The sequence below is a fragment of the Zootoca vivipara genome, chromosome 14, assembly GCF_963506605.1.
Source record: "Zootoca vivipara chromosome 14, rZooViv1.1, whole genome shotgun sequence".
Lineage (NCBI taxonomy): Eukaryota > Metazoa > Chordata > Lepidosauria > Squamata > Lacertidae > Zootoca > Zootoca vivipara.
In genome coordinates, this window is record NC_083289.1 from 18129880 (window position 1) to 18155224 (window position 25345).

The 25345-nt window shown below is 48.5% G+C and overlaps 1 protein-coding gene across 2 annotated transcripts in view; it reads left to right on the forward strand.

Moving 5' to 3' along the window:
• Window positions 1-17366, forward strand: part of MFGE8 (milk fat globule EGF and factor V/VIII domain containing) — a 32047-nt gene extending 14681 nt beyond the window's left edge. Inside the window, exons 5-10 of one of the 2 annotated variants that reach the window (XM_035131376.2) lie at window positions 20-201; window positions 4170-4325; window positions 8907-9051; window positions 13482-13684; window positions 15025-15180; window positions 15635-17366. In XM_035131376.2, the coding sequence (XP_034987267.1) occupies window positions 20-201; window positions 4170-4325; window positions 8907-9051; window positions 13482-13684; window positions 15025-15180; window positions 15635-15778 (986 nt within the window). In that variant the 3' untranslated portion in view covers window positions 15779-17366. The remainder of the gene's footprint in view (window positions 1-19; window positions 202-4169; window positions 4326-8906; window positions 9052-13481; window positions 13685-15024; window positions 15181-15634) is intronic. The other variant, XM_035131377.2, reaches the window with a different exon arrangement.
• The last annotated feature ends 7979 nt before the right edge of the window (window positions 17367-25345 follow it).

Below are 25345 nucleotides of genomic sequence, written 5' to 3' on the forward strand. Positions count from 1 at the left end.
TCTTGGTGACCCCCTCCAGGATGTTCAAATTTGCTCGGCATGGAGACAGGAGCAATTGCGAACACACAGCTTTCCGCCTCTTCTGTGTACTACGGGTTCCTTGGCCTGCAGCGCTGGGGTCCAGAGCTCGCCCGCCTCAACAACAAGGGGATTGTGAATGCCTGGACCTCCAGCAACTATGACAGGAGCCCTTGGATTCAGGTAATGGTGCTCTTGGAAGCAGCAAGTCCAATGTGGGCTTCAAAACGTGGGATGCCAAAAACTAAGCAAGGAGCATTTGCCCAAACTGCTCATAGGTATCTGTGTTCGTCTGAGGGCACAAGAGAAGGACAGAAAGCCTAAATATTGAACCTCAGAAACACAGTAGAGATCCATGTGGCCCTCTAGCCCTTTCTGTCTGGCCTTTGATAATCTCCTCAGACCCACCCCTGACTGGCGCTGCTTTGCACCCCAAGTGTTTTTGCCTTGAGGAAGAGCCATGGCTCAGTAGAAGAACATCTGCCCCGGAAGCAGAAGGTCCCAGGTTCAATCTGCAGGTAGGGTTGGGAGAGACCCCTGCCTAAATTCCTGGAGAGCTGCAGCCAGTCAGGGTAGTTAATACTGAGCTAGATGGACCAACAGCCTGAGTCTGTACAAGCCAGCCAGGCTGGAATGTGTGGAGAAAATAGCCAACATTGCAAAGGCAAAATTTGCATGTGTTCTCTCGCCCACCACTGATGTGTGGCCCTCCAAAGGTTGCCCAGAGAGGAATGTGGCTCTTGGGCTAAACAAGGTTACCACTTCCTACTGGGAAGGAGGGAGTTCAGGGAATAAAAGACACTTCTGCTGGTTTGGCATGTGCTTAATACTAACTTGGTTCAAGCAGCAAAGGGACCCTGGGTCCATCCATCTTTAACCTCAGAAAAGAGAGGTGGCTGGCTGCTGCATGGTTGGCATTGACCTGTGGCAGGGCCTTCTTAGTGGCGGCTCCCCATTTGTGGAATGTCCTCCCTAGTGAGGTGCATTTGTTCCCCTCTCTATTAATTTTCACGTGGAATTTTAAGAGCCATTCCTGTTTACCCAGGCATATGGTGGCTGAAAGTTTCTGTTTGGTTCTTGGCAACCTTGGAATTAAATAGCTATGAGAGCATGTGGCTTGAGGGAGGCCCAGAGGTTGATGGTTAGGGAGAGAGCCTTTTCAGTTGTGGCCCCCCACCTGTGGAACACTCCCCCCCGCAAGGCCCACCTAGCACTCTCACTGACATCTTTCAGCGCCAGTAGAAACAGGCCTTTGATAGACTGAGTCAATTATGTAATAATGGTGAATGTGCTGACTGTTACTGTTGGGGCAGCTTGTTTGAATTCTAGAAACATTAATGTGACTTCCTTTTTATGATGTAATGCAGGCATCCCCAAACTGCGGCCCTCCAGATGTTTTGGCCTACAACTCCCATGATCCCTAGCTAACAGGACCAGTGGTCAGGGATGATGGGAATTGTAGTCCAAAACATCTGGGGGGCCGAAGTTTGGGGGTGCCTGGTGTAATGTATTTTAAGATATTTTTTTTAAATTGCAAGTTGCTTTGATACATTCGTAGATTACAAGTGATCAATAATTCTAATAAGCATAGCTTGGATTGTGTTACTTTCATTTGTTTTTAAGTCTGATGTTTTAAGGTTCCTTTGGGAAGGAGGGGATATAAATGGGAATTAAATAAATAGAGATGGGTGGGGGTGAAAAGAGAAATAATAATAATAATAATAATAATAATTTATTATTTATACCCCGCCCATCTGGCCGGGTTCCCCCAGCCACTCTGGGCGGCTTCCAACAAAACAGAAATTCTAAAATACAGAAATCCATCAAACATTAAAATACAGAAATCCATCAAACATTAAAAGCTTCCCTAAACAGGGCTGCCTTGAGATGCCTTCTAAAGGTCTGGTAATTGTTGTTCTCTTTGACCTCTAGTGGGAGGGCATTCCACAGGGTGGGTGCCACTACCGAGAAGGCCCTCTGCCTGGTTCCCTGTAACTTGGCTTCTCGTAGTGAGGGAACCGCCAGAAGGCCCTCAGAGCTGGACCTCAGTGTCCGGGCAGAACGATGGGGGTGGAGACGCTCCTTCAGGTATACCGGACCGAGGCCGTTTAGGGCTTTAAAGGTCAACACCAACACTTTGAATTGTGCTCGGAAACGTACTGGGAGCCAATGTAGGTCTTTCAGGACCGGTGTTATGTGGTCTCGGCGGCCGCTCCCAGTCACCAGTCTAGCGGCCGCATTCTGGATTAGTTGTAGTTTCCGGGTCACCTTCAAAGGTAGCCCCACGTAGAGCGCATTGCAGTAGTCCAAGCGAGAGATAACTAGAGCATGCACCACTCTGGAGAGACAGTCAGTGGGCAGGTAGGGACTCAGCCTGCGTACCAGATGGAGCTGATAAACAGCTGTCTTGGACACAGAGTTGACCTGTGCCTCCATGGACAGCTGTGAGTCTAAGATGACTCCCAGGCTGCGCACCTGGTCTTTCAGGGGCACAGTTACCCCATTCAGGACCAGGGAGTCCTCCACACCCGCCCGCCTCCTGTCCCCCACAAACAGTACTTCTGTCTTGTCAGGATTCAATCTCAATCTGTTAGCCGCCATCCATCCTCCAACCGCCTCCAAGCACTCACACAGGACCTTCACCGCCTTCACTGGTTCTGATTTAAAAGAGAGGTAGAGCTGGGTATCATCAGCATACTGATGGACACCCAGCCCAAACCCCCTGATGATCTCTCCCAGCGGCTGCATATAGATGTTAAAAAGCATGGGGGAGAGGACAGAACCCTGAGGCACCCCACAAGTGAGAGCCCAGGGGTCTGAACACTCATCCCCCACCACCACTTTCTGAACACGGCCCAGGAGGAAGGAGCGGAACCACTGCATGACAGTGCCCCCAGCTCCCAAACCCTCTAGACTATCCAGAAGGATGTTATGGTCGATGGTGTCAAAAGCCGCTGAGAGATCCAGCAGAACAAGGAAACAGCTCTTACCTTTGTCCCTAGCCCGCCGGAGATCATCGACCAGTGCGACCAAGGCAGTTTCAGTCCCATGATGAGGCCTGAATCCTGACTGGAAGGGATCCAAATGGTCCGCTTCTTCCAGGCGTGCCTGAAGTTGTTCAGCAACCACTCGCTCAATCACCTTGCCCAAGAATGGAAGATTTGAGACTGGGCGATAGTTGGCCATATTGGCCGGATCTAAAGATGGTTTTTTAAGAAGCGGTTTAATAACCGCCTCTTTCAGCGGGTCTGGGAAGGCTCCTTCATGGAGAGAAGCATTTACCAACCCGCGAAGCCCATCGCCCAGCCCTTCCTGGCTAGCTTTTATAAGCCAGGATGGGCAAGGATCAAGGAGACAGGTGGTTGGTTTCACTCGTCGAAGCAGCCTGTCCACATCCTCGGAGGTAACAGATTGAAATTGATCCCACAAAACTTGACTAGACAGGACTCTAGCACTCCCCCGCCCCGGCCCTGCTCCCACGGTGGAGTCTACCTCTTCCCGAATCTGAGCGACTTTATCTGCAAAAAACTTTGCAAAATCATTGCAGGAGATCATGTGGCCCGTACTGGGCCCGGATGGAGCAGGTGGTTCCGCTAAATTGTTCCAGGCCTCCCAGGAGCCTTAAAAGCTGTGGTGGAGTGGGGGACCCGCCCCAAGCCCAAGGTGGAAGTGGGCTTCAGGGGGAGCAGTCCTTCCAGTACTCACAGCAGCAGTGATGTTCCAGGCCTCCCAGGAGCCTCAAAAGCTGTGGTGGAGTGGGGGACCTGCCCCAAGCCCCAGGCGGAAGTGGGCTTCAGGGGGAGCAGTCCTCCCAAACACTCCCTGGCAGAGCAGCAGCAGCAGTGTTCCAGGCCTCCCAGGAGCCTTAAAAGCTGTGGTGGAGTGGGGGACCCGCCCCAAGCCCCAGGTGGAAGTGGGCTTCAGGGGGAGCAGTCCTCCCAAACACTCCCTGGCAGAGCAGCAGCAGCAGCAATGTTCCAGGCCTCCCAGGAGCCTTAAAAGCCTCAATGTGCTGTGCTTGTTTCTGTGACTCCCAGCATGCTGTTGGGCACATAAGCCACACACAAAACATCTGATTAGTGTTGAGTCACACAAACGCACACACATACAGAGATATTTATCTAGTTTCTTCCTGCTTTTCCCCACCCTAGGTCAACCTGATGAGGAAGATGAGGATCTCCGGCCTTGCCACACAAGGGGCACGCCGTGCAGGCCGGGTGGAATATGTCCGGGCCTACAAAGTATCCTACAGCCTCGACGGGCGCGAGTTTGTGTACATTAAGGATGAGGAGCAAGATCATGACAAGGTGAGCAAAGCAGGCAGGTGCTGCACCTGTGCCTGAGGGATGGAGAAACAAAAAACAAGTGGCTGCTGAGATGGTAAAGGTAAAGGACCCCTAGACAGTTAAGTCCAGTCTAAGGCGACTATGGGGTTGTGGCACTCATCTCACTTTCAGGCCGAGGGAGCTGGCGTTTGTCGACAGACAGCTTTCCAGGTCATGGCCAGCATGACTAAACTGCTTCTGGCGCAACAGAACACCGTGACGGAAACCAGAGCTCACGGAAAATGCCGTTTACCTTCCCACTGCAGCGGCACCTATTTATCTACTTGCACTGGCGTGTTTTCAAACTGCTAGGTTGGCAGGAGCTGGGACAGAGCAATGGGAGCTCACCCTTTTGCGGGGATTCAAACTGCCCACCTTCCGATTGGCAAGCCCAAGAGGCTCAGTGGTCTAGACCACAGTGCCACTTGTACCCCTTGCATTCTGAATGATTCTGAAGTGTTTTAAAAGACATTATCTTATTTTTCTTAATAGCAGCCTCCCAAGGTAGGCCACTAAAACAGCACCTTTATTGTTAGGCTCGGCACCATCCTGCAGCCGCTTTTTGTAGTTGCTTCAGATGCTGATGCCTGCCCCACGACCCACAAAACTGGGGTTTTGATTATCGCAGAGTGGCAGTTGCTTGAATTTCCCACAGAGCTCCTGATGTACAAAGGACATATTAGTTTCCTTGCCCATTTTCCCCACTCCGGCCCTTCTCCCTTTGCCCCCCTGTATGTGGTCTCCAGAAGGTTGTCCATGAGGGGATCTGGCCCTCAGTCTAATCCCCCCCGAACTTTTGCCTTAGAGAGTGATTGAATTTAGCATGTGTATTTTACTTGCTTTTAGTAAACTAAAAACAGTGGGGCGACTCCTATGTTAGCCATACTCCGAGTAGACCCATTGAAATGAATGGACCTAGTAATGTCCTTTTGATTTCAAAAAGTGCTCTGACCACAACTAGCATCGGATTCATTAGTATCTGTGTTAGGCAAAATAGCACACCAAAAATGGCCTGGGTTCATAAGCTGGACTCTAGGAGGGCCTCCCAAGATGGGCAGTGCATTGTACAAATGCCTTGCTTAGAAAAGAAATGGGCTTCCTCTCTGCCACCGGCCCTCTTTTCCATTGAAGCGCATCACCTTTTGCTACAAAAAATGGAACAGTTTTGAGCACAGCATACATTTTTAGTTGCAATCGTAGGAGAAGCTACTGTGATTGAAACATATCTGAGCCTGCCAGATGATGTTGCAAGGAATCTTATGTGCGGCAGGAGATTTTCCATGGGGACTTAAAAATTGCCTTTTGCAAACTAAGGTGGAGAACTGAATTTAAGAGTTGGGAAAATAAAAAAAAACTGAGACAAACTGAAATTGACAGGTGTGCCTCGAGGGCTCTGCTGTCCTGCCCTCCCTGTTTCCTTTAAATTGCCGCAATTCCAGCCTCTCCCAACCATGCAACAAGAAACATTTTAGCTCTTCTCAGAGAATACTAATGATGCTTAATTTACTGTGCTGAGCCTGGTGGGTCCTTACTTGCCCCCGTGCAGGTGTTCAGGAGGCTGTGCTGAATATTTGGAAGTCCAGAGGTTCTTTGAGTTTTTCTGCAAGCACCAACAAAGCCCCCCTAAGTGCGATAATCAGAAGCACATTGCTCCCCATTGCATAGTAGCCATTCCTCAGACCCACCCTTCCCCACCCCACCTTAAAAGTTTTCTCTTGTCCCATTGGAAGCCTGATATAAGCACATAAGAGTTGAGCTAGCTTCTGCATGAAAGGAGGGAGGATTGGTGTGTATGGGTGTGTGTGTGTGTCCCAGCCTTGAAGAGCTGCATACAAACAGCCCCCACCTCACCTCAAATAAATAGCTGTTCTGATTATACTTGCAGCAAGTTCGTTTCGTGAGCAAACAGAACTGGTTGAGTTGGTTTGCTTTAACAGGGATAGCAAGGATCGTAGATGACGTTAGGCCTATGCAGAGTAGGCCTAACATTGTCTAAAAGTGACCTCCTTGGGGTGCAAGCCTGGGCAGTGTGTGTGGAGGTCTTGGACCGCCCGGAAGATGAGACCCTCCTCTCCGCCTCGCTGATGCGACCCAAAGGAAAGCAGAGCGATACATTTGGCACCAGCTTGGCTGCAGTAGTTGATGGAAGGAGGCGTACAAGGCACCACCCAACTGCATCTGGATTTGTGTAGGGTTTACTCCTTAGCCTTTTATTTTCCTGAAGGTATCACACAAGACAGCAGAGGTTTAAGACCAGAGTTTTCATTCTCCTAGATACTGGCTCCCTCAGTTATGCCTGCAAGCTCTAAACTCCTCTAATAGTTGTGTATTCCTCTGAGTTCAGATATAGTAGAAGGAAGAGGAGGAGGAGTTTGGATTTGATATCCCACTTTACCACTACCCGAAGGAGTCTCAAAGCGGCTAACAGTCTCCTTTCCCTTCCTCTCCCACAACAAACACTCTGTGAGGTGAGTGGGGCTGAGAGACTTCAAAGAAGTGTGACTAGCCCAAGGTCACCCAGCAGCTGCATGTGGAGGAGCGGAGACGCGAACCCGGTTCCCCAGATTACGAGTCTACCACTCTTAACTGCTACACCACATTGGCTTTCTAGAAGTAGAAAGAACATAAAAGGTAAAGGGACCCCTGACCATTAGGTCCAGTCGTGACCGACTCTGGGGTTGCGCGCTCATCTCGCATTATAGGCCGAGGGAGCCGGCGTACAGCTTCCAGGTCATGTGGCCAGCATGACAAAGCTGCTTCTGGCAAACCAGAGCAGCACATGGAAACGCTGTTTACCTTCCCGCTGTAGTGGTTCCTATTTATCTACTTGCACTTTGACATGCTTTCGAACTGCTAGGTTGGCAGGAGCTGGGACCAAGCAACAGGAGCTCACCCCGTCACAGGGATTCTACCACTCTTAACCGCTACACCACATTGGCTTTCTAGAAGTAGAAAGAACATAGGTAAAGGGACCCCTGACCATTAGGTCCAGTCGTGTCCGACTCTGGGGTTGCGCGCTCATCTCGCATTATTGGCCGAGGGAGCCGGCGTATAGCTTCCAGGTCATGTGGCCAGCATGACAAAGCCACTTCTGGCAAACCAGAGCAGCACATGGAAACGCCGTTTACCTTCCCGCTGTAGCGGTTCCTATTTATCTACTTGCATTTTGACGTGCTTTCGAACTGCTAGGTTGGCAGAAGCTGGGACCAAGCAACGGGAGCTCACCCCGTCACAGGGATTCGAACCGCCGACCTTCTGATCAGCAAGCCCTAGGCTCAGTGGTTTAACCACAGCGCCACCTGGGTCCCCAGAAAGAACATAGGTGTTATGTATTAAGTTAACTGCAGTACTCCTTCTGGCCACCGTGGCTGCAGTTCTCACTCAGGTCCACAACATGCAAATGAAGGATTGAGAGTGCTGTTCACGGATTGGGTAGCTAGGGGAAGTTTGTTACTGTTGCAAGTTACTGAGTACTATATAAGCAGTTGGCTAAGCTACTGTTCAGTCTGGACTCAGAGCTAGAATAAAGAGCTGGTTGTTTTGAGAGCTGTGTCTGCATCCTTCTTACCCAATATTCTACAATAGGGAACTGCCTTAAACTGCGTCAGACCATTGACACAACTAAAGGTAAAGGACAAGGACCCCTTGACAGTTACGTCCAGTCAGAGGCAACTATGGAGTTGCGGCGCTCATGTCGCTTTCAGGCCGAGGGAACCAGCATTTATCCACAGACAGCTTTCTGGGTCATGTGGCCAGCATGACTAAACCGTTTCTGGTGTAACAGGACACCATGATGGAAACTAGAGCGCATGGGAAATGCCGTTTACTTTCCTGCTGCAGCTGTACCTATTTATCTACCTGCACTGGTATGCTTTTGAACTGCTAGGTTGACAGAATCTGGGACAGAGCAACGGGAGCTTACTCCGAGGCGGAGATTTGAACCGCTGACCTTCTGATCAGCAAGCCCAAGAGGCTCAGTGGTTTAGACCAGTGCTCCCCAACCTTTTTATCGCTGCGGACCAGTCGACGTTTGATAATTTTACCGCGGCCCGCTGAGGGGGGGACATTGATTGTTTATATTTTATTTAGATTGTTTTGATTTAATAATTTTAATTTAATTGTCTTTAAATGTTTCTTGGGCGACCCGGTACCAATTGATCCACGGCCCGGGGGTTGAAGACCACTGGTTTAGACCACAGCGTCACCTGCATCCCTTGATATATCTAGTTCTGTATTGTCTGCACTGACTGGCAACACCTTCTGCGTGTAAGGGCGATGCCACAGAGATTTTCTGTTGTTTTTTCAACTTTCCTTCATTGAGCTCAGGATAGTGTGCATAGATGCAGGTCACCAGGTGTTTATAATCGCAACAAGCTTGTGAGAGTTGGATTTGAGCTCACGATCTCTGTCAACAAGCGCCAGCATTCTAACCATTCTGCCACTTTGCCTCTTTGAAGTAGCTGCCTCAGAAGATGTCCTCTTTAGAGAGCAAATGTGACTCTAGACCATCAACCCTGTTCCTAAGGTGTCATCCTTTCACCTTTGCCCTCTCTCCTCTGGCAGGTTTTCACTGGCAACTCTGACAATGAAGACACGAAAACCAACCTCTTCAATTTTCCGGTTACGGCCCAGTACCTCCGCATCTACCCTGTGATCTGCCGTAGAGCCTGCACTCTGCGCTTCGAGTTGGTTGGCTGCGAAATGAATGGTAAATGCTTCCCATTGGTCTAAGGCCACTGGCACCGTATGTTTAAAGCACTGCGATGCCACTCATGGCTTTCCCCCAAAGGATTCTGGGAACCAGGAGTGGTTTAACAGCGAGTCCCTCTTCCCAGGGAACTATGGGAACCGTAGCTCTGTGAGGGGAATAGGGGTCTCCTAATAAATCAGCACCCACAACAAACCACAGCTCCCAAAATTCTTTGAGAGAAGCTGTGACTGTTTCGAGTAGTCACATAGTACTTTAAACGCATGGCGTGAATGTGGCCTAAATGTCTTTGGTGGTGGTGCACTTTCTTGTATGGATAATCAGAGGGCAGCAGCACCCTGCAGAATTTGACTTCACCGTCCTTACCTCCATGTTCAAATTCTTTTTCCTTAATGTGTTTGGGTAAGCCAAAATGTCAATGTAGGTCTAGGGATGTGGGGGTATAGGTCAATGTTGGTTTCTCTCAGTTTCTCATTTTTCCAGTTCTAAGTTCAGTTCTCCACATTTCCACATCACTTTGTGAACTTTTTTTTTTAAAAAAAGGAAACGGTACTCATGACAATTCATTGGTATTTCAGTGTGAATTTCCTCCAATATGCACATTTTTGCAAAGTCACCTCTTCTAATACAATGCAGTTTGGTAAGCGCCAAATTGTGTCATGCGCTCCTGCAGACGCGGCGCTGCGGGATACGAACGCTGTGGGTTGTGGACATGCCTCTGTCACGGATTACGTCCGCAACCCGAGGTTCCACTGTATATATTTTTGACTGCGTTACTTGGTTGTGGAGAACTGCATTTCCAAATTTGGGGAAATGCAAACTTTCCAAGGATAGCTGTACGTTTGGTTTGCATGTTGCTTTGGACAAGGCAAACCAGATACGCTCACATTAAAATGTGAACAGAATTGAATTTCACCCCGTCCCCTAAGCAGGTCACCGAAATTGCCCTGGGGGAATTCTGCAGGGTTGAAGCAGTTGCCTTTGCTGACCTCTAATTTCCAAAATCTGTTGTCACTTAACTGTGAAAACTGGGACTCTCAGATTGGCCACTTGGGTACTGTGGATAATTGCCAGCGCTGTCTGCTCTGTAAAGAAACGTTTAACACTTCTGTGCCGAGGCAGCCCAGATTTTGCTCTTTAAAAAAGCCGAATTTTGCTACCTGTTTTTGCATGATTTCTTGCTGTTGGCATCATATTTTTAATCTGGCTTTGTTTGGGCCACAGAGAGGGGAACTGAGAATCTTTCTCCAAGCTGCTGGGAAGCTAAGAAAAGACTAGACTTGATACGCAGTCCTCACTTCTAAACTTTAAATATGCATCTGCCTGGCAGGGGTTTGATGCATTGCTCTGCCTCCTCTTCTTTATGGGACAAGCTATGGGATAGCTCAGTTGGTAGAGCATGAGACTCTTAATCTCAGGGTTGTGGGTTTGAGTCCCGTGTTGAGCAAAAATATTCCTGCATTACATGTGGTTGGACTAGATGATCCTTGTGGTGCCTTCCAACCACAAGGATCTCCACCATTGGGCTTTGCTCAAAATAGTCATTTCCAGTTTGATCTTGGACGCGGCCCCTTGGTGAGGACTGGCCTGGCAGGAGTAGGCTTTCTTTGGCTTCCCTAACAGTGATGGAGTCTTGGTTGTTGGGTCCTGTTGCCTAAGCCAGGAGGCCTCCCTATTGCAGTGGTGCTGTCAGGGCAGGACTTATGGGCAAATGCTCAGGGCCCCACTCAATAGAATGAGCAGGTGGGCTCCCCAATCCAGGAGGGTTGGCTTAACTAGGGCTGCCATACGTCTGTGAATCGGACTGTCAAAATGGTGCCTGGGTGGATTTTTTTACCAAATCGGCAAAATGTCCTGGAAAACCTGGGTGTATGGCAACTAGGGCGATTTTAAAAGAAAAATTCTTTTACAATCTCCCAAAAGCTCCAAAACTATTTTAAAAAAGATGTTCCCAATGAAAGGTCAACAACTCCCCCACCCACCCACCCAACAACTTATTTCAGATTTTCACTTTTGGGAATATGGTTTAACGCATTTCCAGAATAGATGAAGTAATGCATATTAGCATCTTCGAGCAGAAGCCCTGAGTCTAAAAATGGCTTGACTTGCACCATTGCCCAAAGAAAGAGACTTTGTGGCCTTTTCTGTTTCTTCCTCCTCCTCTGCATCCATAATTGGCAATCGTACCTTTGTTACCGAATGCCTTGGTACTCGTACGTTTTCGGCTCCTGAACGATCGAAAACCAGAAGTGAGTGTTCTGGTTTTCGAACGATTTTCGGAAGCCGAACATCCAGCACGGCTTCCGATTGACTGCGGGATGATCTTGCAGCCCATTGGAAGTCGCGCCTTGGTTTTCGAACGGTTCCGGGAGTCGATTGGACTCCCAGAAGGCATTCTGTTTGAAAACCAAGGTACGACTGTACAGTGACACCCGCTGGTGGTGCTCAGAATTATAGGTCAGCTGACTGTTTTTCCTGCTTCTTGCTGTGTCACAGTTTTGATGTAGCATTGTAAATTTGCTCGGTGCTTTACTGAGCAGTGTCACCAAAACCAGACTGGCCCCTGCCCTGAGGACCTTACAGTTGAAATGTTGGTGGAGGGTGACAGAACTCAGTATTGGCCACACTGACCGGCAATACCTCTCCTGGGTCTTTCTGAGTCCTTCCTGAAGATGCCAGAGATTGAATGTGGAACCTTTTGCATGCAAAAGCCACGGCTCTTCCCACCCTCCGCATTAACCCGTGACTTTAAAAATATGTACTTTAAAAATTATCATTTAATCACAAAACGCCAATTAAAAATCTTTGCTCTGAGTAGGCATCTCAAATATTTTATCCTAGAACAGCATTTTTGGGTGTGTGTCGTGACTTGAGAAGCTTATCAAAGAATTCAGAGAAGTGGGAAATCTGAAGGATAATTATGTTTCGATTCATGTATTAGTCTGGGGAGGTGCAAATTATTCTGGTTTGCTTTAAAAAGTTACTTAAAAATAATTGAATGCTTGCAGTACAACTTTTGCATCTTGGGACATCTCTGAGTGATTCTGCTTGAAAAACTGGGTTTCATATTAATGCTAATTAATTTAATTGATGTATTATTATACACTTATTCTGCCTTTCCTCCAGAGAGCTCAGGTACATGGTTCTTTCCCCTCCTTTTATTCTCACAACAACCCTGTGAGGTGGGTTCTGTTGAGAGACAGTGATTGGCTCAAGGTTTGCCCAGTGAGAGCATGCTTAGTCCCTGCCATCGAAATGACCAGCTATGGATTTGAGGAATATCCACTGGTGAAATCTGAATGGGATTACACCATTATTGGGTAAAAACCAGGGTGGCTAACCTTTGATGCTCTAGATATTCCTGGACTGCAGCTCCTAACATTTTCTGTCCATATTGCCTGGGGCGGCAGGAGGTATTATCCAGCAACACCTGGAAGACTACATGTTAGATGTCCTACTCTTCCACCCCCAAAGTAGCTTGTAAATGTTTGTGGACATCATTGGGATTCCATCTTTTGGGCTGGGGTGGTGCTGTGGTCTAACCCACTGAGCATCTTGGGCTTGCCAATCAGAAGGTTGGCGGTTCGAATCCCCGCGATGGGGTGAGCTCCCGTTGCTGTGTCCCAACTTCTGCCAACCTAGCAGTTCGAAAGCACGCCAGTGCAAGTAGATAAATAGGTACCTCTGCGGCGGGAAGGTAAACTGCATTTCCGTGCACTCTGGTTTCTGTTACGGTGTTCCGTTGCGCCAGAAGCGGTTTAGTCATGCTGGCCACATGGCCGAATGCCCCGGAAAGCTGTCTATGGACAAGCATCGGCTCCCTCGGCCTGAAAGCGAGATGAGCGCTGCAACCCCATAGTCACCGTTGACTGGACTTAACCATCCAGGGGTCCTTTACCTTTAGATGCCCAGCTCTTCCACCTCCAAAGTGACTTGTAAATGTTTGTGAACATCTCTGGGATTCCATCTTTTGGGTTGACTTACCCTTGTCGTCCCCCCCGCCTTTGTGTTTCCATCTGTGCTTTGGTTCCTTGTTTTTAAAACAGTTTCTGAGAAACTGCAAGACTTGCTTTTAGTGAGATCCCTAATGGTGCACAAGTTGGTTTGAAACATCAGTCAGCTCTTCACCACTGCTGATGTTCACAGCACAGGGATGCAGGTTGCAGAAATTCTGCCTTAGAACCTTCCCCAGAATCTTTGCAACACATGGGAGTTTCTGTGGCAGGCATGTTTATACATGGGGGATCTAAGCCGATGAGTCAGCATGGAAAGTTTTGAAAGCTGCTGCTCTGGGGAAAATGTGTGTGTGTGTGTGTGTGTGTGTGTGTGTTTCTGTCTGTCTGAGGGTGCTTAATTTTGTTTTCTTTTGAGCATCTGTTGCTTCCGGTCTCTTCCCTTTCACTGTGTCTGTGTAAACCGTTGTGTTACAGTGTATTTCAACATGGCAGGTTGCTCGGAGCCGCTGGGCATGAAATCCCACTTCATCACCGACCAGCAGATCACAGCCTCCAGCGTTTACAAGACATGGGGCATCGACGCATTCACTTGGCACCCGCACTATGCCCGCCTTGACAGGATGGGCAAGAGCAACGCTTGGGCTGCCCTCAGCAACAAACAGGGCGAGTGGCTTCAGGTAAGGCCTCTCCGCTCCTATGCAGGAAGTAGGGGGGAGGGGAAGGGCAGTGCAAGAGTGAAGACTGGGCACTTGAATGTGTGACATAAGAGCAGCCTGCCAGTGCCCATCTAGCCCATCAATCTGCCCTCACAGTGGCCGACCGGATTCCTGGAAGAAAACGTGGAAGCTGGGAATGACCCCAATAGCATCCTGCTCACCTGTGATTCCCAGCACCTTATATTCAGTGCCTGGAAGTTGGCCATCATGGCTAGTAGCCATTGATAGACTTCTCCTCTGTGAATTTGTGCAATCCTCTTTTAAAGCGATCATTGCCTCCTGCAGCAGTGAGTTGCACAGTTTAACTATACCGCATGAAGAAGTACTGTCTGAAGAATTACACACACACACACACACACACACACACACACACACACAGCGCTTTATTGTGGTCCATAGACCCAAAATACACAGTACAGCGATGGTATATATCAGGCATCCCCAAACTTCAGCCCTCCAGATGTTTTGGACTACAATCCCCATCATCCCAGACCACTGGTCCTGTTAGCTAGGGATCATGGGAGTTGTAGGCCAAAACATCTGGAGGCCCGCAGTTTGGGGATGCCTGGTATATATCGACCGCTATCGAGATGTAAGAGCGGCCTTTCTAGTCCACAAAGGTGCTTTAGCCCATACATAAATGTAAAGGCAAAGGGACCCCTGACCATTAGGTCCAGTTGCGGACGACTCTGGGGTTGCAGTGCTCATCTCGCTTTATTGGCTGAGGGAGCCGGCGTGCAGCTTCTGGGTCATGTGACTAGCATGACTAAGCTGCTTCTGGCGAACCAGAGCAGCACACGGAAACTGGGGACTGAGCGCACGTGCTGCTGGCTGAGAGCCAGCAGACAGCAAAAGCATCAGTATCAGAAGAGAGCAGCAAAAGAGGAGGATGGCTGCATTACTGGCCCTTTTACAGGGTCTCCCAGGGTCATGCCCATCTACCTGGTCACACACAGGGGGAGGATGCTCCAGACCAGGTGGGACAGGAAGTCCTCATGGCTGGAGTATCATACCCCTGTGTGTCCACTCTGCGCAAACATGAAGTGTTTTATTTGACTGCTACAGTGATGTCACATCCCACACGTGGCACAAAAGGAAGTCTAGATGAGTCCTCAGTTGTATGCAAACTTGCCCCCCAGGTTTGGATGCTTTTTCTGCAAATCTTCTGAGTTTTCAACCTTGGATAGGTTAACACCTTGTGCAATGGGGTAAAAGGTTTCCAGGGAAGGCGGCCTCACCTGAGTCGGGGCACCTCTTTTCTTCCTCTTCACAAATTAAATGTTGTCCTTGTTTCCCTGCAGATCGATCTTGGGTCCGAGAAAAAGGTGGCAGGGATCATTACGCAAGGAGCTCGTGACTTTGGGCACATTCAGTATGTAGCAGCCTACAAAGTGGCCTATAGCGATGATGGGAAGTCCTGGACTCTTTACAAGGATAGCAGGACAAACGGCACCAAGGTAGGTTTGGGCAATTTCGCATCCTCTGTGTTTTAGAAACCACTCCCATCCTCACTGAGGACTAGGGAGAGAAATTCAATTCCGTTTGCATTTAAGGCCAAATCTTATCAAATCTGCACTTTCCAGAACAAGATGAGAACCAAAAACAGCCACCCTCCAGAATGTGCACTTATCCGAAATTTGCGACGCAGTTCCCCGACATTTTTCAGCGTTAAATGCTTAAAAAGGAATACTTTAGTGAAAATAAACATAGAATGCAGGATTATATCAGGAGAAATTGCTTGCAGCAAAAGGGTACATTAGCCAAGTGTGTGTATATTAAAAGAGAAATTCACGCTAAAATGCCGAAGAATCAAGAAAGGGTAACCCTTGCTTGCAGCCCTGCGAGGTAGGCTGGCCTACTTCCTTCCCGCTCTTGTTTTCTAACCGTGCTTCTTTCTCCTCATCGGCACAGATATTCCAAGGCAACTACGACAACAACTCGCACAAGAAGAATGTGTTTGACGTTCCCTTCTACACCCGCTTTGTGCGCATCTTCCCCGAATCCTGGCACAACCGCATCACCTTGCGAGTGGAGCTTCTGGGCTGTGATGAGTAGCCCCAACCCCAACCCACTGGCCACAGAGGCCGTGAAGCAGAGAGCCAGACTGACTTCCCCACCCACTTTGTCTCCTTCCCCCTGCATCTCTGGACCTATGGCGCTTTCTGTTCCCAAATCCACTACTCCTAGTTCCGATTTATAAAAAAATCCTATGCCCTGTGTTAGGCACTGGGAATACCATTTTTTGTAGTTGGGAGCCAGCAGCTTTTCAGGGACGGGGGCCTTGCGGACTCTTCAACCCTCTGCTTGTCTTCTATCTCCCCCTCACCTTTTGCTTTCAAAGAACAATTGACAAGCTGGCTCCTTCAGGGATTGGCTGACTTTGTTTGCATCACCACGGCCCTCTCTTGTGGGTCCCTTGCACTGCACTTTTAAGAGCCACCATTGAGTGTCCAGGCTCTTGCTTTTGTAGGGTTGCTTCCCTCCTGGCGACATCGTCGCGCACACAAACCGATTCAAACAGTCCTTGGGAATCTCCAGTCCCAGGGAGCCCTGGGAACTGTGGTTCAAAGAGTGGAGCGACTGCTGCTCTGTAATGTAAAATGCTTAGCAGCTTCCCGGAGCCACATTTCCCAGGATTCTTTGGAGGAAACCATGGCTGGTCTAAGATGCAAGTTTAATAGCCTAGGTACGATGTAGGTCACAGGCAGTGCTGTATATATATATACTCCCTTGCATTATCATTATTTTTCAAAACATGATCAGAACTTTGGACCAAAATAAACCCCCAGGGTTTCAAAGTTCTAAGTTTTTGCAAGATAAGTTGAAGTTGGGCGTAATTTATTCTGCTTTCACAAGTCACAGAGAAGGCCACAATGTCCCTGCTTCCTGGAAACAGATGCCTCCGCCCCTTTCGGCTCCTCCCATGGAACCACGTGGTTGCCCACACTTTTCTAAGTTCATTTTCAAAGGCATGAGGACTAGCAGCTTGCTTTCCTCCTCCAGCAATAGAAGTCACTGCATGAAATCCACATAGCCCTGCTCCCAACTTACCTGTTCCCTCGGTAAATTTTTCTCAGGATGCTAAAAGATCGGAGACTGGGTAAACTCACAGATTTGTAAAGTATTACTTAAACTTTGCTGGGGCTGTTTTGGCAGTAGTCTAACCTTCCCCCAACCCTCCACTTTTTGGATACTGAAAAACATGGCACTGTTGCTGCTGTTCTTGTTTGTTAAACCCATTAGGCCCCTCTCCTTGCTACTAATGCAACAGCTTCCCCTAATTGCTTCTCTCTTTTGGAGACCATGCTTGGCAGAGGCCCTATGAAGAAGCGGGGCTCTGAGAAGCTGTGTCAAGGAAGGAAGGACAGCGTTTTAAAACGAAAACAAATGTGGAATGTCCCCTTTTGGAAGGGGTCTGTGTGGTGGCGGTTGGGGGAACACATGGCTTTCAGTAAGACAAACCTAATAAGAGGGGCTTCAAGTAGGGCCACCGTCTGGGATCTGGAAGCAATTAACCCAGAGCACAGATTTTTTGTTTTTGTTTTTTTTAAGCCATAGGAAATTCTGAGGGTAGCCGCTATGGCTTCTCAGCAAGACACAGTCCCTAAGTAAAGACTCTCAGTATTAAAACAAACTTTAAGAACTCTTGCTTTTTGATGTCTCTTTCAACCCAGGCAGAACCAATGGATGGGAGAGAGGGAGGTGGAGTTTGGGATGAGAGATAATACTGTGAGTTCCTGGCCTACTGTACAGATGAAAGAGATGGAGAATGAAAGTTTGTCTTCAGGTGGCCAATGGTATTAACTCAGCAGTGGAGAACCTTGGCCGTGGGAGCCTGAATGGGCCCCTCCAAGCCTTTCTGTCTGCCCCGTGAGACACTCCCCACATCAAGCCCCTCGCCGGTCCTGTTCTCCCTCCTTACGTATTTTTGCCTGGCTGGAAAATGTCCTTGCCCTAGGATGATGCTTCTTCCCTAGTGGGAGGAGGGAGAGGGGTATATGAATGTGTGTAGAAAGTAAGCCCAGGTGCTTTAATACGCCGCCTAAGGGCCACATGCAGCCCTCACGGCACAGGACAGGGAAGTCTTCCAGCTTCATGCTTCTGGTGCTATATTAGTGCAAGCATAACAACATCCAGTGCTTGGAAAGAGTGACAGCCAATCAGAAGGGAAGCCAAATCTGAAGATGCCCTGCTGCAAGATAAGGCAGAACCCAATGAGCTGAACTGATGCTTCACATGAAGCAGATGCACTGGGTAGCCACTCCTTCGCTGTGGTTAAGGGTTTGGGAATGAGGCCACTGATTAGTATGCATTCTTTGCTCGGCTGACTTTGCTCAAGCACAAATTCCCATTGCTTATCACGACTGGTTGAGGAATATATTGACCTTGTAAACCAGGGTTCCGAAGCTAGTTGCAGAACCAAGGTCAATAGGTACCCTGGTGAAGACTTGTCCTAATATAAATGTTAACCCTGGTATCAGGGAGGCAGGACTAGGGTGTGCATAATCCTATGGCTTGTTTATGATCTGTTAAACATGGTTAAGAGGCAGATTGCATTACATCTGTGCCGGCCTTTAAGAAGGAGTCCCATCTATTGAGCACCATGGTAGACCAGCTATAGATCTTCTCGGTCAGTCATTGCCCCATGTGCTGTTGCCTGCTCACTCTGCTGTGCTTGGAGCGAACCTGTTCAGAGCACGCCTGGCTGCGGCTAACCATGCACCCTGCCTGCAGAGGATGGTCTTCTGTTGGAAGGTCAATCAAAGGACAGTATTCAATTGGGAAGATTGTCTCTGTTTGAGAGGATGCCCATTTTGAGTTTTAAAAGACACCAGGGAGACCATCGGGTGCCTTGAAGTTGCCTACGAGCAGCACCCAGACAGCAGATTAAGACTACTCCCAGCAGACAGCTTACTTGATCATCCCCACCAAACATGGGGGCATATATTGCCTTCAAGTTACAATTTTTTCTAAATTTGCACTGATATATATAAGCGGGTGGTGCTGTGGGTTAAACCACTGAGCCTAGGGCTTGCCGATCAGAAGGTCGGTGGTTCGAATCCCTGCGACGGGGTGAGCTCCCGTTGCTCGGTCCCAGCTCCTGCCAACCTAGCAGTTCGAAAGCATGTCAAAATGCAAGTAGATAAATAGGAACCGCTACAGCCGGAAGGTAAACTGCGTTTCCGTGTGCTGCTCTGGTTTGCCAGAAGTGGCTTTGTCATGCTGGCCACTTGACCTGGAAGCTGCATGCCGGCTCCCTCGGCCAATAACGCGTGATGAGCACCGCAAGCCCAGACTCTGTCATGACTGGACCTAATGGTCAGGGGTCCCTTTACCTTATATAAAAATGCACATTTTATGCAAAAATCTGGTCTATTGTGCTCTTCTTGCTTGACAATGCACAAGTAACCACCCGAGTCTGGCCTGTGTAATACAGGTGTTGCTGTGTACTCAAAAAGTGCCCCACATCAGCACAAAACAATTACATCTCTGGCCCACACAGGTCCAGTCTGAGTTTGACTCTGGCAATTCCACTGTCTCCACTGAGGGGGAAACATAACCTATTGAGTGGGAGAGCTCAATGCATCTGGCAAGGCTGTTTATATTATCCCTCCTACTTTCCTCTCCTTTGATGCTTCCATCCCTACTCCCCCCCCTCTCACACGTGAGTGTGTTTGTGTGTGTCTATCACATTTGCACCAGACATCTAAAGCATTATGATACCACTTTAAGCAGTCCCCTCTTCCTGGGAGCTAGAGTTTTCTTTTAAAGGGTACTGAGGTTTGTTAGGAGACCACCTGTTTCCTTCAGAGAGCTACAGTCCCCAGAGTTCCCTTGGGGGAAAACAGGATTTATGCTTAAATCACTCTGGGAATTGCCACTCTCTGAGTGGCATGGAGGTACCAATGATCAGTTGTGTTGTACCTTTGCATGTAGGGTTTCAAGTGAAAATGGGTCACCTGGAGCCATTGTGATGTCAGGTGATGGGCCGCTGAGCAGCCCCGCCCAGCTGTCAAGCTTGACTCATGGAAGGCGGAGGAGGTAAAGATCTGGCTTGCTGGATAAATGCAGGCCCCACGCCTACCCTGCTGGCTGCACTTGCTTCCTGACCCACAAATGCTTCCTGGGTGCATCATGCCAGCCTACCAACGCTGTACTTTGAGGTCTTAGATTACAGCTGCAACTTGTTCTAGCTGCAGGTCATACGGAGGATGGCATGGTGATGTCTGGTGCTGCTGGGAACCAGACTCTTAAATCAAAGCGTGAGCTCAAGAGAGACATTCCTTTGGGGAGGGTTGGCTAAGCAAGCTCCAAAAAAGAAAAGCTGCTGATGTGTTCAGCCTTTAGAGATGCCCAGAAGGCTTTGATTATCTATGTGCAAAGGAGAAAAGGCATGAGCTGGCGGTGGGGAGGGCTAGCATTATCATAAGAGAAGATGAGGGATTAATGCAGGATCCTGCCCCAAACAGTGGCCAACCAAACACCTCTTGGGAAGCCCATAATAAGCAGAGCACCGAGGCAATAAATATTTCCCTGTCTGTGTCAACTGTTATTCAGCAGGATAATCGCTCTCAATATCAGTTTTCTGGCTCTGATACTGGAGGCAATGCATAACCACCATCAGTGGTGGCTGGTGCCTATTGGGATTGGGAGGGTGTAAATGAGGGAGGCCAACAGTAGGTGGTGCCAGAGACAATGGCAGGTGAAGCAAACTCATTCTGCTTTTGTCGTCCCCACTGCTGAGTTCCACAATGGCAAAACTGAGACTAAGGAGGAAGAAGCAGATGGCCAAAGCCACCTCCCAGGACTGGTGGCCTCCGTGGACCTGTTTGCCTTAATGGACCAGCCTCTACTGTTTATCATGACCAGTAGCCATGGCTAGACTATTCACTCATGCACTTGCCTAATCTCCCTTTATCTGTGATTTATTTTGGGCAACATTGGGGTTGGTCCCAATAAGGGTTTTTGCCAAAAATGCAGGTCATAATCATGGCAACATATAGTCTGGCCCCCCACAAGGTCTGAGGGACAGTGGGCTGGCCCCCTGCTGAAAAAGTTTGCTGACCCCTGGCATAGATACACCAGGGTTCCCCAACCCAGGCCTAAAGAGTAGGGTAGGATTGGTACATGCAAATTGCAAAAAAGCAGGTTTCAGCTAAATATGAAAAATTATCTTATGATCACCATGGTACCAGCTATGGAGTCCATTACCCTAGGGAGGTGATACTCTACTTCACCGGTGGAGGCAGTAATGTGGTCACAACAACAATGCTCTTCTTGTTTGGATGCCGGATTATCATCTTCCAAAGCAATGCTCTATTCCCAATTTAAGATTGGAAAGCGTAATCCCAGTGGACAACAAAAGAGGTTTAAAGATGCTCTCCAGGCAAACATATAAAAAAGTACAGTATAAACACTGACGACAGGAAAACACTGGCCTGTGAGCGCTCCAATTGGAGAATAGCCTCTACCAAAGAAGTCATGGACTTTCAAAAAGCACGAACTCAAAATAAAAGGGAGAAATGAGCTAAGAGGAAGGCATGTTTGGCAAATCCTTAGTGGGATCAACTTCCACCTGGAAACCTATGTTCCCATTGTGGAAGGATGCGCGGTTCCAGAATGGGCCTCCGCAGTCACTTATGGACACACTGTTAAGACCGTACTCGTGGAAGACAGTCCTACTTGGCCACGAGTGATTGCTGAAGAAGAAAGAAGTTTCTAAATACCAGTTGCTGGAAGCCACAGGAGAGAAGAATGCTCTTGTGCCTGGGTCCTGCTTGAGCATTTACCCACAAGCATCTAGTAGATGCTGGACTAGATGGGCCATTGGTCTGATGCAACAGGTTCTTACGTTCTTAGTGGAGGCATTTAAGCGAAGGAGAGATGCTGTGGCTGCCTGAGCAGGGCATTGGACAATGACACCCCCCTAAGGGTCCTTCCCAACCCCACAATAGCTAAGAGCACCAAGGTACAATGCAAAGCTCAGCCTGTTATTTCTTGCACAATGCAGCTGATGATGAATGGTGGGAACGGCTGAAAACTTATTGTATGAATCTTCTGGATTTTTTTCTGGTGTATTTATAACCGTAAGAACAAACAACTCTCTCGGCATGTCAGCTAGTGGAGTGCCAGGTTATTGCAGAGTGAATGGCTTCCCTGCTTGGGAAGGTCTGTAGCTCTGTGGCAGAGCACATACTTTCCAGGGGGGCCCAGGTTCAATCCCCACCAACTCCAGGTAAGGCTGGGAAAAGATTCCTAGCTGAAATCTTGGACAGCTTCCTAAGTTCCTAAATACAGCGTGTTCTCTATTGAGGAAGCAGCAAAGAGCTTTCAACAGTATGCAATAGAATAGTGGAAGTGGGCAGAGGACACAATGTGATCCTGCAGATGAGAACAAAAGTGTTACAAGGTACCTCCTGGTTTGTTTGTTAAGTGACATCATGCTTATTTCTTGGGGATTTATACAGTGGTATCTTGGTACTCGAACGGCTTGGCTCCTGAACAAATCGGCTCCCAAATGCCACAAACCCAGAAGTGAGTGTTCGGTTTGCGAACATTTTTCGGAAGCAAAATGTCCAACACTGCTGCCGCGGCTTTCGCTTGAGTGCAGGAAGCTCCTGCAGCCAATAGGAAGCCAGGCCTTGGTTTTCAAATGGTTTCGGGAGTCTAACGGACTCCCGGGACAGATTCAATCTGAGAACCAAGGTACCACTGTACTCGGTTTCGATACTGTGTGGATGGTTTTATTTGTGACGAATATAGGTTTTATTCACCCCTCTTGCACACAACCATGAAATCTCACCTTTGTCTTTGGGAGTATGACTACGAAGACTGTGGTGGTAGAAAACTCTGCCCTTGGAGACTCCTGGCTGGACTCCTCCTCCTCCTCCTCCTCCTCCTCCTCCTCCTCCTCCTCCTCCTCCTCCATGAGCTTACTGCCTGCCCACTTCTTGCCCATACAAACAAGTGACCGGAACAAAGAGCTACAGAAGAATCCATTGCTTGCCTTGGGCACTCCTGGGTAGCTGTGCAGACTGGGCCCAGAGCAAGCGGCAAGCAATGTGGGAGCAGGAAGCACCTGGCTAGACTAAGAACAGGTGTGGGGAACTGTTGGACCTCCAGATGCTGCTGCTAATGGCCAGCATCATCCCGAAAGCCAAAGGTTCCCCACACTTGACATAGAAAGTTACGTTATACTGAGCCAGACCACCTGTCCATCTAGCTCAGTATTGTCTATGCTGACTGGCAGTATCTCTCCCAACTCTCCCTCAGGTCTACCTGGAGATGCCAGGGATTGAACCTGGGACCTTCTGCCCCTTTGCATTTGTTCACCAGGGGTCAGCAAACTTTTTCAGCAGGGGGCCGGTCCACTGTCCCTCAAACCTTGTGGGGGGCCGGACTATATTTTGAAAAAAAATATGAACAAATTCCTATGCCCCACAAATAACCCAGAGATGCATTTTAAACAAAAGGACACATTCTACTCATGTAAAAACACCAGGCAGGCCCCACAAATAACCCAGAGATGCATTGTAAATAAAAGGACACATTCTACTCATGTAAAAACATGCTGATTCCCGGAACGTCCGCAGGCCAGATTCAGAAGACAATTGGGCCACATCCGACCCCCGGGCCTTAGTTTGGGGACCCCTGACCTAGCCCATCATCATCATTGACTCTTACTAGTAGTGGCTCCCCAGGGTCCCAGGTAGAAGTCTTTCCCACTACCTGTTGCCTGAGATCCTTTTAATGGGAGATGCTGGAGATCAAAACTAGGATCTTCTATGTGCAGAACATGTGAAGAACTTAAGAAGAGCCTTCTGGACCAGGTCGGCATCCCACCTAGTCCAGCATCCTGCTTTCACAGTTGCCACCAAGATGCCTGTGGGAAACCCGCAAGCATACCTGAGCACAAGAGGACCCTCCCCCTCCTGCGATTTCCACCAACTGGCATTCAGAAGCACTACTGCCTCCTCCAACCACAGAGGGAGAGCATCTCTGTCAAGGGCTCTGCCAGGGTGTTTGTGTGTGTCCTCCCTTTACCCTTCAAATGGTGGTTCCAATCCACGAGAAGGGCAAGATTGAAGTTCTGTGAGAAAGAATATCCCTCTTGGCTGTCCAAAGAGCTTTTTAGACACCTCTCCACTTTGCAGGGAAACTGTCCGCAGGATGATGCCTCTATAGGCAGATTGTATCACACAGGGTGGAAGTGAGAGCTGGACCATAAAGAAGGCTGATCGCCGAAGAATTGATGCTTTTGAATTATGGTGCTGGAGGAGACTCTTGAGAGTCCCATGGACTGCAAGAAGATCAAACCTATCCATTCTTAGCCCTGAGTTCTCCCTGGAAGGACAGATCGTGAAGCTGAGGCTCCAATACTTTGGCCACCTCATGAGAAGAGAAGACTCCCTGGAAAAGACCCTGATGTTGGGAAAGATGGAGGGCACTAGGAGAAGGGGACGACAGAAGACGAGATGGTTGGACAGTGTTCTCGAAGCTACAACATGAGTTTGACCAAACTGCGGGAGGCAGTGCAAGACAGGAGTGCCTGGCGTGCTATGGTCCATGGGGTCACGAAGAGTCGGACACGACTAAACGACTAAACAACAACTGGAAGTGTATGCTCAATTCTGACCAAACTAAACTTACTAGAGCAAAATATAGAGCAGGATGGGTCTCAGTGTGTAATATATTGCCGTTAAAACAACAACAAAACAACAACATCACACAGGGTGGGAGAATCTGAGCCTATTTCCAGAGCAGTTGAACAAATGCCCCCTGTTCTCAGGGTTTGTGAGCCATTTCAAAGAGAGAAAAGGGACTTGTTTGAAGAATATTGGGGGTTGGTTCTTCTCTCTCTCTCTCTCTCTCTCTCTCTCTCTCTCTCTCTCTCTCTCTCTCTCTCTCTCTCTCTCTCTCTCTCCTTTTTGTGACCAAGCGGCTCATAAGCTTTTGTGCCTTGGCCATGCCCCGCAGATGCTCTCATTTGGCAACCGCTCCCAGCTCATCTGGGCCTGAGCTGCTTCTCTCCCCTATGCATGGGAAAGTGTGAGCCCCCAAAGGAAGGGCTCAAACTGCAGCTGTTTAACAATCAAAGGTTTTTTAGGTGCCAGTCCCAGAGGGAGGATGGATCAGCTCTTAATTGCCTCCCAGCTTCTAGTAAATTCCTCAGCCCCTGGCCGCTGTCCGAGACAGGCACGGATATAATAAAAGTCTGTGCCAAGACAGGGCAACAGCCTTGCCAAATCGGCTAAAACCTTGCCCTGTGATCCCACTCCATTTCCACCGCCCCCTCCAGCATGCCACAATTATAAATAGGTCTGTAGGCTCATTAATATATATTTTTTTAAAAAAAGAAAGCTGAATAGCTATCTGGCTTTTGACTGATCAATGAGTGGATTAAAAATTTCATACATTTATTAATGCAACTCTTGGAGAAAGTTTCTTTTCTCCTGAGGATCCTGAATGATCCATTGAAGTGTGAGATTATTGCAAGTTATAAAACTAAATTATGTTATTGTTAGGACTGGATGAACCAGCCCATTTACTCTCAGGCTCACATTTTTCCAATGTTAAGTTCCTTTTGCTACATTTCCACATTGCATTTTAAATCTTAATATT